Here is a 14,485-nt window from a genome sequence, read left to right on the forward strand (position 1 = left end):
ATACAATAGCTATAGTCTACTAGCTGACCCAGTGAACTTTGTACCACTTTTTTTGTAGAATTGCACGTTTCATTTTAATACACCGCGTATAACCTTAAATATTGAAGTTTTATACGTGATCGAGGTTGAGAGTGACAGCTTGGACACGTTTAATCATTGAGTTGAACAAGAATTATAATTTTTACGAACTTCCTGAATTCCAACTGTAAAGGAAAAAAATAAAAAATATTATCTAATTAATTCTATTAAAAACCTTGAAAAATGTAAATAAAGAGAGTCTAATCTATCAAAACAACGGTTCTGGTGTAGTGGTTCGTGTGGCGTGTAGCGCCTACACAACGGCTGGCAGGTTGGATTCTCTCTTTCTGGATGGATATTTGTATTTAAAAAAAATTATGTGGTGTCGTGGGACTCCAGGTAGGAACGAAGTTCCTTCGGAGAGCATAGAAGCAACACAATTTGAAAAAAAAATTGTTTAATTTTATATATATTTTCTAGTTCTTGATTTTTTTTTTTAAATTTTGTTGTTTGGTCTTTTATAGTAGTATTTTTTGTAAAGGTTTTATTTTATATTATGAATATTTCTAAATATCAGTTTCACCCTGAGCACTTTTAATGCCATCCCATTTAATATAAAATAACTTTGCCTTTCATAAATATGCTCGATTATTTATTTATTTTTTTCATAATTCAGTGCCTTTGCTAATTATTAACAAAAATATTCAATATATTATCATGTTTTGTAATAATTTCAATAATATTTGAATATAAAATGAATCTTACTCTCATCTATGGCTTATTAGTATTGTTCGCTATCTTATTTTCGGTGGTTGACTTCCGTACTTACGCCATATTTGTTTACCATTTAGGAGACTTCTAAAAAAATAATATACAAATAGACACTACACCCCAACGATAGCTATTTTAATTCATTATTTTACCAAAAAACGGTTTTACATACGTCATATTATACAGTTGTGTGACTGATATTACGTCACTGCCGTTATATATTTTTCTTACGGTTTAGTCTCACATTTTTCTCAGTTCGGTCGCCCAGCCAAATGTCAAGCCTGCCGTAAGGAACTTCGTTCCAATGTCTTTCTTGTTTAGGTGAATGTCCTAGTGGGTCTCCCCGCCGTGCCACGGAAAGCACGTTAAACTGTCGGTCCGGGTTGTTTACATTTTCATTTCGTTTAAACTACTATTATTTTAGAATTCCTTCTATTATTCTTATTTGTTACTTCTATGGTTTTTTGCCTTACGGGACACTGCTATCAAAGTATCCACAAGAATTCATCCAGAACGGTTTTACCTACCGCGTTGGTGTAGCGGCTACGCCTTGTCGGCACCTACACACCGGCGGTTACCGGGTTCGATTCCGCTCGGGAGGGATATTTGTATTGGTTAAAATATTTCTATCCAGTTTCAAAGTCTGTCCTTGTCGATCTCCCCACTGTGCCTCGGAGAGCACGTTAAGCCGTCGGTCCTGGTTGTTATCATAAATACTTGATAGCGATCGTTATTCATCGTAGTAAACATATCGCAGTGGACCAGCGTGATGAATTGAGCACCGATCCTTCTCCTACATGAGTAAAGAGACCTATGCCCAGCAGTGGGATGCTACAGACTAATGCGATTAAGACAGTAAAGTGGGTCGGTTATAGAGTTCACAAAATATTAAAAATACTTGTAACAGTGACTCATATAAAAGAAGCTATCGATTTCGTCTATGAAAATAGACATGTGACATAACACAATGTCCGTCTGGTCGCTGGAACGAGTTTTAGGCCGGTAACGAACTGTAAGATACTGTTTCGACTAGCCCGTTAAAGCAGTTTGCTGTGGTCCTGTATTGTTATTTAATAAATCTTTATAATAAATCTTTATTTCTTCAAACGTTAGTACATAATATTAACACATATTACATCAGTTATATTTAGTCACAAAAAGAACAGTATGTCTCTGGTCCGGTGGTCCCCACACTAGGATTCCCTGTGTCGTGGTTGATTTCAATTCCCGCCACGAGCCTAGGTGTAATATGTTTATTTATTTCTATATATGTATTACTTATATCTATACAACAAATAAATAAAATTGGAGTATCTGCTTGTAATACTAAAATAACCAGTTTGTACTAAATGCATATGGATGTATACACAGTACATATACCAAAATAACATTCTTTACAATTTTTGTCTGTCTGTCTGTCTGTTTGTTCCGGCTAATCTCTAAAACGGCTGGACCGATTTTGATAGGACTTTCACTGGCAGATAGCTGATATAGTAAGGAGTAACTTGGGCTACTTTTATTTTAGAATTGTATTTATTTTATAACTCTACGAACTGAACAATAACTATATTGTTATATTGTGGACGAAGTCGCGGGCACAGCTAGTGTTAATATATATACACAAAAAAATATCTGCATCAGCAGACTCTTTAAAAAAACCTTTTCAATTATTAATTGACTCATATCTTGCCTGAATCATGGTTTAATTGTCATTTTGATACGGTGCTTTTTAGAAATATTCTTACTACAAAATAGTCTGACACTTTGTAGCTAACCTTATATTCTAATTCGATTTTAAGGCAATTAAGTTTAATAGGCTTATTCTTAGACAATAAAAAACATGTCTTTGATTCACCGTAAAACCATTTTTGGTCATCTTCTATGTTTTACACTGTAAACGTAATCAACTTATTAATTTCAAGGTTATAACCAATTATGGATATTAAATTAATAGCTTTTATTCGCTGTGAGGTAATATGAGCCAGTGGGTTGAGACGGCTGATTTAGATCGACTTCAAAAAAGGAGTAGGTTCTCAATTCGACTGTATTTTAATGAACCTCAAAACAATTTACTGGTGGACCGATTTTGATGATTCTTTTTATAATCGAAATCTAGTGCTTGTAGTGTGGTTCCATTTAAATTCAATCGGGATCCTTTTGAGGTTTCTTTAATAATTCGTATTTACTTGACTATTTTTTCGTCTACCTACGTTTTTTTTTATTTCCGAGTAAATACAATTAAGGGGGTACTTAACATTTTTGGTTGGTATTATAAAATCTTATAATTATCGTAACACGTGGTAGGAAGTCCTTAAAATCGTATTTTAATCTCTACCGTGAGATTGATTTCCTTCGTGTCTTCTCATTTCAAAAAAATGGGGTCCTGGGATTTTGGCACCATTAATCCAGGAATTTGGAAACCTTTAATCCAGGATGATTCGTATGAATACATACACATGGTATACATATACGTAATGTTCGTTATAATTCCAACGGTTGTGGATTATGATTCATTCCATCTTATTATATATATATATATATATATATATATATATATATATATATATATATATATATATATATATATACAAAATAGGTCAACTTTCTGCTTTATGGAGAGAAGACATCTAAAGGTCGTGTCAAGTCAAGTGGGTAGAACATGTAAATGACAGTGACAGCAATAAATGTCATTCGTTTTAATTCGGACTTCGTTGTACTTTATCTGTTAATAATGTTGAAATGCTTTTTAAATTCATTGTGTACTTATTAGTTAATATAAATGGTCATCTTAATGTAGATCAGAAAGAAACTTTAAACATTTTTAATAAAACTTAACTGACTTAATTTATATTTGTTAAATAAAAAAAAAAAAAAAAAAAAAAAAACTATGCATAAGATCACATAATTAGTTCAAACGAACGCCTGCCAATTATTATTTTTATAACTAGCTGTGCCCCGTGGATTCACACGCGTTCAATTTGAGGAAAACATAGCCTCCCTCGGTAAATGGGCTGTCCAATACAAAAATATTTTTTCAATTTGGACCAGTAGCTCCTAGCGCGTTTAACCAAACAAACTTTTCAGCTTTATAATATTGGTATAAATCGATGGCTCCTAAGTATACTGAGTCAACTCTATTTTTAATAACATTATTTTCTTGTTACATAGGTAGATAGGAAGTCAAGTAAATGTTATTAATATCTTAAAAAATTAAATTATCTGAAGTTGTTAGTTGACTCAGTATACTTAGGAGCCATCGAAATAATCTTTGGTATCGCATAATGTCGTAGTAAAAGGTGAAACCAAAGCCTTTAAAAATGGCGCCGGGTGGCAGCTGCCTACTCTTTTACCGATGTAGGTGGTATATACGCCTACTTTGGCAAAACAATCTCATTTTACTAATATTATAAATAATAAAGTTTTACGCCAATATATTACGTAACTTGTATGAGGAAATTTAGTAGAATACTAGAACAGTGGTTCTCAACCAGCGGTCGGCGGACCACTGGTGGACTGGTAGTAGCACCTAGAGTGCGTAAAAGCGAGAAGCAGAATGAGCGAGTGTTACTAGGCTACAACTAAATCCTTCAAATTTTACCCCAAAATCAGTTGTTGGTCCGTCGCAAAACAAACATTTTGACAAATGTGCAAAACGTGATTGTTTTGAAAAAGAGTTAAAAAATTTCTGATCTAGAGTCATAGGTAGGTCATATTTTAGTCCGAAATTCTCGTCAAATCGGCTATGCTGGTGAAATCTCGAGATGATAATAATAATAATAATAAAAACTCTTTATTGTACACCAAGAGTGAGCAAAAATACAAAAATAAAAACAGGAGTTAAGTACAAAAGGCGGCCTTATCGCTAATGAGCGATGTCTTCCAGGCAACCTTTGGGTAAAGGAAATGGTATATATGTAGACAGTTTAGGTGTACAGTTTTACCTAAACATATACAATATATTTAGACAAATAAATAATGTAAAAAAAATGAGATGCTTTAACTTTTTAATATATCATAGTTATTTTTTTGTAGTTGGTGACCAATTTATGGCAATCATGTAGGCTTAACTTGTATTTATATGGTGGCAATTTACATATATCTTTTAACAAACAGTACAACAATATATTTAGGAAGCAAGTGATTTGTATGGAGTCGACATGTCGACAAAATCCGTGGAGTGTGTCATCTCGCAATTAATGTGTATTTGTTACATTGATGCCTTCCGGATTCCGTTTCCGGTGTTTATTTTGGTTTTGAAATTTAAAAAAAAATGCTATTTATATTGCAACGGAAATAGAAGATCTTAATATACATTTGAATATATTTTTAGCATTATTACAAAACTGAAAAGTCCGATTTTTTTGGGTTTAAAAGCTCTATCGACAAAAAAATTTGTTAGGCCGACGAAAAAAATATGTTAATATCGCTAAATGTGAGTGAGTTCATAGCTACTTGCAATAGTGCCAAAATATCGGGAACTCATCGGGGAATCTTTAACTGAGATAGAGCACAGCAGGGACTATCCTGATCAAAATCTGAAGCAACCCGACTGGGGAAGTACCTCTATCTTACAGAAGATCAAAGATCAAATAAATATCAATTAAAAATATAAACCATTGATGCGATTTCCTCAATGTATGATTGGCGAATTAATGGCGTCATATCTCTAGAAAAAAAGACATTTATTGTTTTAATTTGGATTAATTGCCTTTTATGTTGTTTCTATTTAATACGTATAATATTTTCGACGTTATTTATGAGACATCAGTAAATATAGATCTTACGACATGGCGCTGTGGTCAAAGTAAATTTTAGATTAAGTTCAAAGCTTTCAACATTTAAGATTTCTTCATACACAATTTTAATCTACAAAGCTTCTCAAACTTCAACAAAACTTAGTTAAAATATGAGAACGAAATGTAAATTGCATAATCGTTTTTTTAAATTTATTTCATAACTAGCTGTGCCCGCGATTTCATTCGCGTGGAATTTAACAAAAAGTTTAGTTCGTAGAGATATCAAATTAAATAAATGTCTAAAATAACAGTAGCCTAAATTACTCATTACATCAGCTATCTGATAGTGAAAGTCCTATCAAAATCAATCCAGCCGTTTCAAAGATTAGTCGGAACAAACAGACATACAAAAATCGTAAAAAAATGTTATTCTGGTATATGTATCTATCGTGTATTCATCCATATGGATTTAATACAAAGCGGTTATTTTAATATTATAAACAGACACTCCAATTTTATTTATTTGTATAGATAGACATTTAAAATGCATTAGAAATCGTCAATAAAATATGAACTTATAAATAACTGTCATATGCAACATAAAATATTATCATTGTTTTGTATGTAAAACAATGTGTGGGTGTCAACGAGAGCATTTTGTTACTAAATGTTAATTTATAGGTATTTATAAGTCAACATTCGTAATAATAAATGTTTAGATATATTTTTCAGAATAAATTTGGTCGAGTTTTGCTCGGTATTAATGGTAGCCAGATTTATTTATACTCTAGTGGTCGCCCAGTTGTCGTAATTCGACTTTAATTATAAAAAACTAAAGAGTACCTATTTGCGTGTGTTTGTCAAATACATGGTTGTGTTTGTTTTGTTTTTTATTGATTTAATGTTTTTTATATGCATAATTAAAAAAAGTTGCATTTTGCACTCCTTTTCTATATAAACTATAAGTATACGAAATTTCATGCTCCTCCGTCCGCCCAATTTTCATAAAAAGGTTACAAAGTTTTTGCTTCACGTATTAATATCGCTCAATTCAGCCTGTAATATCCCACTACTGGGCATAGGCCTCTTTCTCTATGTAGGAGAAGGATCAGAGCTTAATCCACCACGCTGCTCCAATGCGGGTTGGCGAATATATTGTCTACTATAGTAACGATCGCTATCAGGTGTACATGATAACAACCAGGAACGGCTTAACGTGCTCTCCGAGGCACGGTGGGGAGATCCACAAGGACTGCACAAACACCCAGACCACGGCAAACACGTGTATGGACAATACAAATGTAATGTGTAATATACATATAAATGTTATTGTATTAATCCTATATGTGATAGCTTGTTATTAGCTTTTTTTTATTCATATTCTGTATGAGGTATAGTTATAATAAGCTGTAAGCTATCCAAATAAAATAAAAATAAAAAAAAAATATATAAAGAAGATTATGTTATGATATCGTCGTAAATGTAAAAATTTAAATGAAAAATGTTTTTTGGAGATGGGTTGTTGCCTAATGCCTTATACTGATTAGAGGATATCGTTATAATTATAAAAATTTATTGAAAATAACATTGATTAAAATATCATGATGATGAGTGATGATGAACAACAATTGTGTTTGCTCGCAAACGAAAAAAAACCTTCCATACCTTTGGACATAGACCGCCGCGTGTGAATATTCAAAATACATAAAAAAGAGTCGATATTTTGATCAAAACTTACATAAACCAACTTTATATGGGAAAATGACCGTGCAGAAACAAATGTATATAGGTACAGTGTATATACAGATATTATTGAATCTGCAATCGTCATTTATGGAACTTCCGCCACAAAACCAGAACGGTTTAAAACATTTTAGTGTATCAAGCTACGTACCCCTTCATTCTCTAAATCTAGATGAGAAACAATGAAAGTACTAATGAAGGCTTCATACCGTTCATTATGAAGTACGATTGGGAAATTGACCATAATGAATAGGGCAGATGGACCTCGATCGAAAGATTGTTGGTTTTGTACTCCACATGCCGTCCATTGTTTGAAGATTGTTTCATCGCTCGTATGACTCGCCTTTCGTCACATCTGCGCCTAATTATGTGAAATTCATTTGCACTTATGTGTCGTTGGTAAATTCGTTCGCGTGATCTTGTCCGTTGTTTTAATTACGTGTATGTATTTATCATTGTTTTTTTTTTCTATTTGTTTTTTTGGGTAGTTTTCTCTGTTTTGCTGTTATTTGTAAATACTTCTTGTTTCGATATTTGTGTGAATTTTAAAATTTGTTTGTTACTTATGGATGTGTATTTTTTATTTAGTTTTTGTAAATCAGTAAAATTTACTTAAATTTTAAACATTTTAAATAATAGTTCAAAAAGAAACATTGTTAATTTAATTATGTGTATGTATTTATCATTGTTTCTTGTATTTGTTTTTTTTGGGTAGTTTTCTCTGTTTTGCTGTTATTTGTAAATACTTCTTGTTTAGATATTTATGTGAATTTTAAAATTTGTTTGTTACTTACAGATGGGTATTTTTTATTTAGTTTATGTAAATCAGTAAAATTTACTTAAATTTTAATCATTTTAAATAATAGTTCAAAAAGAAACATTAACAAACTTCAAAATGTTTCTAAGAATATCTATTTATATAGCATAAAAAATTCTCTGTTAGATATCAGTGCTCTATTTGCTAACTTGTAGCTATTGCTTAATAGGGTCTGGCTTCTATGTTTGTTTAACATAACGAATTATTTAATCAATCGCAAAATTAATGTCGCTTCCCGCTGTCTGTATGCTTAGATCTTTTAAGCTACCCAACGGATTTTGATGCGGTTTTCTTTAGTAAATAGAGTGATTCCAGAGAAAGATTTATACGTATAATACATTCATAATGTAGTAGAGGAACAATGATAGTTTATGCAAGCGTGCGAAGCCGAGCCGGGTCGCTAGTTTTAAAATATAACAATAATGACAAAAAGCGTAAAGAGGTCGTCACAATATCATCATACAATACAATACAATACAATAAAATACTCTTTATTGTACACTAGCTGTGTGGCTACGGCACCAAAGAATATAGCCACCCCCTCTCTTCCCGTGGGTGTCGTAAGAGGCGACTAAGGGATAACAAGGTTCCACTACCACCTTGGAACTTAAGAAGCCGGCCGATGGCGGGATAGCCATCTAACCGCTGGCTTTGAAACACACTGGCCGAAGACGGGCAGCAGAGTCTTAGGTGCGACAAAGCCAGCCCTGCGGTCACCAACCCGCCTGCCCAGCGTGGTGACTATGGGCAACGCACATGAGTTCACGCATTTTTGGCGCGAACTTGTGGAGGCCTATGTCCAGCAGTGGACTGCAATAGGCTGGAATGATGATGAATGATGTACACTATCAGAGAAAAAATTTTACACCGAAAAAGAAAATATAGACATGTATGTATCTTCCGTAAAGTTACTTCTCCAATTGGACTGTTCCGAATTTTAAGCAAAATAATTCCTACTGAAACATACCTCAATAAATATAGCCATATATGAATCTCGAAAAGATTGTCCAATTGCAAAAAAATACGTAACTATAGGTTGTATTGCATCCCATCTTAATTTAACTTTTACTTTAAAGTATTTAAGGAAACCTTGTACAATATTAACGTGGGAAAGTGACGACGGAAGCTGATTTCATTTTTTATTTCCGTTATTTATTATTTTTTATAATCAATCCGACAGAAATGCTTTAACCTTATTAAAAAAAAACAGAAAAATTGTGATTGTCTTTCGTTCGCCGACCTTAAATAAACATTTGGAAAATTTATAAGCTTCTATTATTATGTACAATTACACCTGAGATAACTGAGGTACAGCAGGAAATATGCTCAAAATCTGGAGCAGTCCGACTGGGGAAGTGCCTCGACCTTACAGAAGATCACAGCTAAATAATAATGCTTTCAAGCAGTGTTGTGTTCCTGTGGTGAGTAAGGTAACGGACCAGAGTTAATTGAGGGGAAGGGGAGTAGGGTCGGCACCGCGCTTGCGATGCTTCTGGTGTTGCAGGCGTCTATATAAGCTACGGTAGCCGCTCACTATCAGGTGAGTCGTAGGATTGTCGATCTAGGTGTACAAAAAAATGATAAGACGATTATCGGGAACGCACTCGTAATAGAGTAATATTGTTAATTACAATAATTGGACATGTGGAAGATATTTCATAAATCACGACAAACCTACTAAATAAACAGACGGCCCATCTTAAGCTGACGCACTTAATTAAAGGATTAGCAATCGCCAAGTCGCGGGAACAGCTAGTACTTGATTTACAATCTTTGTCAGTAATTTGACTTTCACAATTTTGCTTTAATTTTTTTTTTTTGGTTATTAAGTACACGACGCTCGCCAAAAATAATGATTAAACTAACGTAACATTAAAAAACGCAGATTCCGTGTTTCTGATATTTATTTATTGGGAAGTAGAACAGTTTCTGTTCTATATATTAATCGCCATTACTCATTCTTATCTTGGGTTCAAAGATCAGTTACGTCAGGATGTAACTAGACCGTTCACCATATAATTGAGACCTGACGTCTAATGTACCAATCACTGCCGTCCAGGCTCTGCAGTTCAGTCAGAATAGCTCTCGTGTTTACGTAACTATCTCGTGACTGTGTTACGAACGGAAGGCGTCACGGATAACACCGGTTACCGTTATATGGACCAGGTCGGTTGTGGCAAACTATCTTCCGTAAAGGATGGTTCTACTAGATTACCCAATACTTAAATAGTTGCTATTTAACTGATGTTTTAGTCTGTAAATCTTCGATATCTTGTGTTTTAATTATTAACTTTTTTATGCAGAACACTGCGCGCAAAAATATACCTTAAAATTTGAGCATTGCGTCGTTATTGTTATACAGCGGATACATACATATATATATACTAGCTGCCCTGACAGACTTCGTTCTGTCAAAAGTTAATAGTAAATTTTTTTTTATTTTTTTTAAGAAATAATACCTTCCATGGTGGGCCTGAGTAAAAAATAAATTAGCCGAATTAGTCGAGCCATTCTCGAGTTATGCGCAACAGTAATTTTTATTTATATAGATATATGTTTGATGTAACATTAAACATTAAAAAACAATATGTGAACCTCTTTCTTTTTTGGACGTCGGTTAAAAAGGCAAGAGCTAAAAACCTTGTAAATAACCACACGTGTCATACACCTGAATCTTATTTTAGTTTTATTAGTTAGGCGTTCGAATTTCGAATTTCCGTTTTGTACCTGCAAAATAACACTAAAAATTATACTTTTGGGATGCTTCGTAAGGTAGCAATAAGTAGATGTTTTTTTTTTTTATAATATTGGTGTAAATACAAACAAAATACGTTACTTTTACCTGTGAGTATCTTAACGATCCTCAAAAGCATGTACATTACCATGCATTAATACTACCCGGAACGGAACGGGACTGAAGTAATATCCTATTAATATTCCTAATAACTTCTGTTCCGGGGCCCCTAAGCTATGTGCATGCACAATTTCATGGTTATCAGTCAATCCGTTGAGACTTGGATATGTGACAAACAAACAAATTCACTTACAGATTTATAATATTATTTTGGATATTTAATTTACGATTTTTATTTTTATTTTGATGTTAATTTCTTTCGCAGACGGGCAGTCGGGTGAACAGTCCGACGACCAGGTTTACATGTCAAGGTCGAGTCTCCGGTTACTACGCAGACGTCGAGACCGGTTGTCAGGTGAGACCACATCTTTCTGCTTTTTATTGTTATTGATGTAAATCGAGATAAATTACAATGTCATCAATGGGTGACGGAGACATTTTTTTTTTCAGACAGGGTTTCTGAAGTTGTTTGACTTCAAAAAAGGGGGAGGTTCTTAATATGAGTTTTTATGTGTTACCTCATAATTTTTTACTAGGTTAGCAATTTTGATTATTCTTTTTTTATTCACACGCTGGTGCTTTTCGTGTAGTCCCATTTAAATTTGACAATATCTGACCCTAATAATGCGTATTTTGCCTACATTTAAATCAGTTTAGCGTTTATTATATTTAAATCAGTAAGTGAACAATTAATAATACCCTGTTTTCGTACCCTTGCGGTCGAATTTTTTTTATTCAAAATTTATACCCACTTTCAGGGTATAACCTATTCTATTTTTCTATTTAACTAGATCGGCAAACAAGCGTAGGGCTCACCTGATGGTTGAATAGTTACCGTAGCTTATACAGACGCCTGCAACACCAGAAGCATCGCAAGCGCATTGCCGTCCCTACCCCCAATCTGACAAGAGCTCTGTTTACGGCTACCTTACTCACGACAGGAACACAGCACCGCTTGAAAGCAGTATTATTTAGCTGTGATCTTCTGTAAGGTCGAGGTACTTCCTCAGTCGGGCTGCTCCATATTTCGATACGATATTTCCTGCTGTGCCCTACCTCAGTTAAAGAAGATTATTATTACTGAGGGACGGCACAGCAGGAATTTCTTGCTCAAAATCTTGAGCAGCCCAACTGAGGAAGTACCTCGACCTTACAGGAGATCACAACTAAATAATACTTGCTTTCAAGCAGTATTGTGTTCCTGCTGGTGAGTAAGGTGACCAGAGCTACCGGGGGGTATTGGGGATTGGGTCGGCAACGCGCTTGCGATGCTTCTGGTGTTGCAGGCGTCTATAAGCTACGGTAATCTCTTACCATCAGGTGAGCCGTACGCTTGTTTGCCGAACTAGTGATATATAAAAAAAAATATTATTAGTTTAATTAATTAAGGCGTGATTAAACATTCAAAAATATAAGCGTTGACTAGAGAACCTTCTCGGTTTTTTCATCAGTTGAAAATAAAAAGATCCGTCGTATTCTTTTTATCTTGAAAGTCATTAGTATAAATTAGTAAACAAGTGGTTCTGTGTTGTGAATTGTTGCATTACGAGTTATAAGGAAAATTCAATAAAACTTACTGTCTCAAAGGATTTAATGTCGCATTCAATACTTTATAATAATATTTATTGACAGAAACACCAGCTCATGCGAATGATTACTCAGTAGTGACTAAACGTCCACAAATGTAATTTTAATGTAAAGCTATTCAAATATACCAATATTATATGACACACGTGAAATGAAATATTATGACTTAAAGTTTATTTGGTAAATGGCATAAAATAACCATATTTTATTTTCTGACAATAGTTTTAATTTACATACAACTAGCGACCCGTCCCAGCTTTGCACGGGTGCAAGAACCATTAGTGTTCCTCTTCAATATTATGCATATATTGCATATAAACCTTCCCCTGGAATCACTCTATTTATTAAAGAAAACCGCATCAAAATCCGTTGCGTAGTTTTAAAGATCGAAGCATACAGACAGCGGGAAGCGACTTTGTTTTATAGTATGTAATGATGAGAAATTCAACGCACATTTTTACTGCACTAACTTTACTAGGTTTAATAGAAGGTTAGATTTAGCTTTTCGACTAAGTAGACTTCAAGACCAGCTTCATTCTTGGATGATGCATTCGGTGAAGGTCTGTCAATTTCTGAGATTTCTCTTTACTTTTCCCTACTTTCTACTCTCTGATATAAAAGATATAACAAAACTTTCTGATAGGTTATATATTTATATTTAACAGAAACATTAAAATATGTTGCTCAAGTTGGCCTTAAAAACACTTATTGTTAGTCGTCACTTGTCAGTCTGTTGAGAGCTATCTTCGAAAACTGACCAAAATACAAGAGTACTCTAAAAATTTTAAACACAAAATTTGTCACATGCCCTGCACGAAAGCTAAAGTTGCTGAACATTTTAGTCATACTTAGCGTTAATATTCGTCAGCCAAAAGGTTATTTCGTACTACGCTATGTAATTAAGCACTAAAACTTTAGTTGAGTTAGAGCCTTGTAAATTAAAAATTTAATTTTTGATGTCAAATAAATCAATACTATTAAAAATTTAGTTTATTTTGGTGATAAAATGAAAACTACAAAAAAAAGCAAAAAGGAACAAAAGCTATTTTAAAAAAAATTGTAAAAATTACGATAATAGTGCTAATATACGCTAATAGTCAAAATAATCACCAAGAAACGAAATAAATATCCAGATTTACATATAAATCAAAAGCGTACAACTTACTAAATAACAAACATCCTTATTCAATGCGCTACTAACTACTGCTAATTAGTGTATAGGAATAGAAAAAGATGGAAAGATAACGTACACTTCAAAAGCATCCTACAATTCCGTCATTGGATACGTAATTTTAAATCCACAACGAGACACAAATTGAGCATTTCCGCAATAAACTCAGATACACGCTATCATTCTATTGTTTGTTTTAAGGATTTTATTAATAGAAGCCTTGTCTAGAAATTGTCTTTTCACAAACAATTGTATGAAAACAGTTCTGACGAAGTTGTGCGAGTTTTTGTTTCAACCTGTAACATATATATCCCACGGCTGGGTTTAGGTATCTTTCTCCATATGCTGCTTTATTCGCCACGCTGTTCCATTGCTGGTACTCGTTTATTCTCTACTATGAGTATCGATTACTATCAAATGTTTAAAACCGATAGTTGTAATTGCAGCTCAGGGAAGTTGTTTGAGTTTGTGAAAATATACGTTTCTAGTCTGGGTAAATGTCTTTGTGGATTCCTTTCCTCGTGCCTCGGAGAGCATTCTAAGCTCTCGCTCCCTGTTGTAAAAAATCAAAATTTAAGTCAATAATTGTGTTTGCAGGCAAACGAAGAAAAACCGACTTCAATTATATCGACAACTAAATACGCATTATCAAAGATTACTCCAAAAGTTGTAATCAGATCTCGATGAAATTTAAATGTGACCACATGATAAACATCGGCTTTCGATTAAATTAAAAATCATCAAAATCGGTACACCCAGTATAAAGTTATGCAAATTTTCGAGAGTTT

The 14,485-nt window shown here is 33.6% G+C and overlaps 1 protein-coding gene across 1 annotated transcript in view; it reads left to right on the forward strand.

Moving 5' to 3' along the window:
* The first annotated feature begins 3,164 nt into the window (after positions 1–3,164).
* The window catches only part of LOC123658617, a 55,649-nt gene continuing 44,328 nt past the window's right edge, over positions 3,165–14,485 (forward strand). The window contains exons 1-2 of the mRNA XM_045593985.1: positions 3,165–3,248; positions 11,205–11,294. Coding sequence (XP_045449941.1) covers positions 3,165–3,248; positions 11,205–11,294 — 174 coding nt within the window. The remainder of the gene's footprint in view (positions 3,249–11,204; positions 11,295–14,485) is intronic.

This window comes from Melitaea cinxia, chromosome 12 (genome assembly GCF_905220565.1).
Source record: "Melitaea cinxia chromosome 12, ilMelCinx1.1, whole genome shotgun sequence".
Lineage (NCBI taxonomy): Eukaryota > Metazoa > Arthropoda > Insecta > Lepidoptera > Nymphalidae > Melitaea > Melitaea cinxia.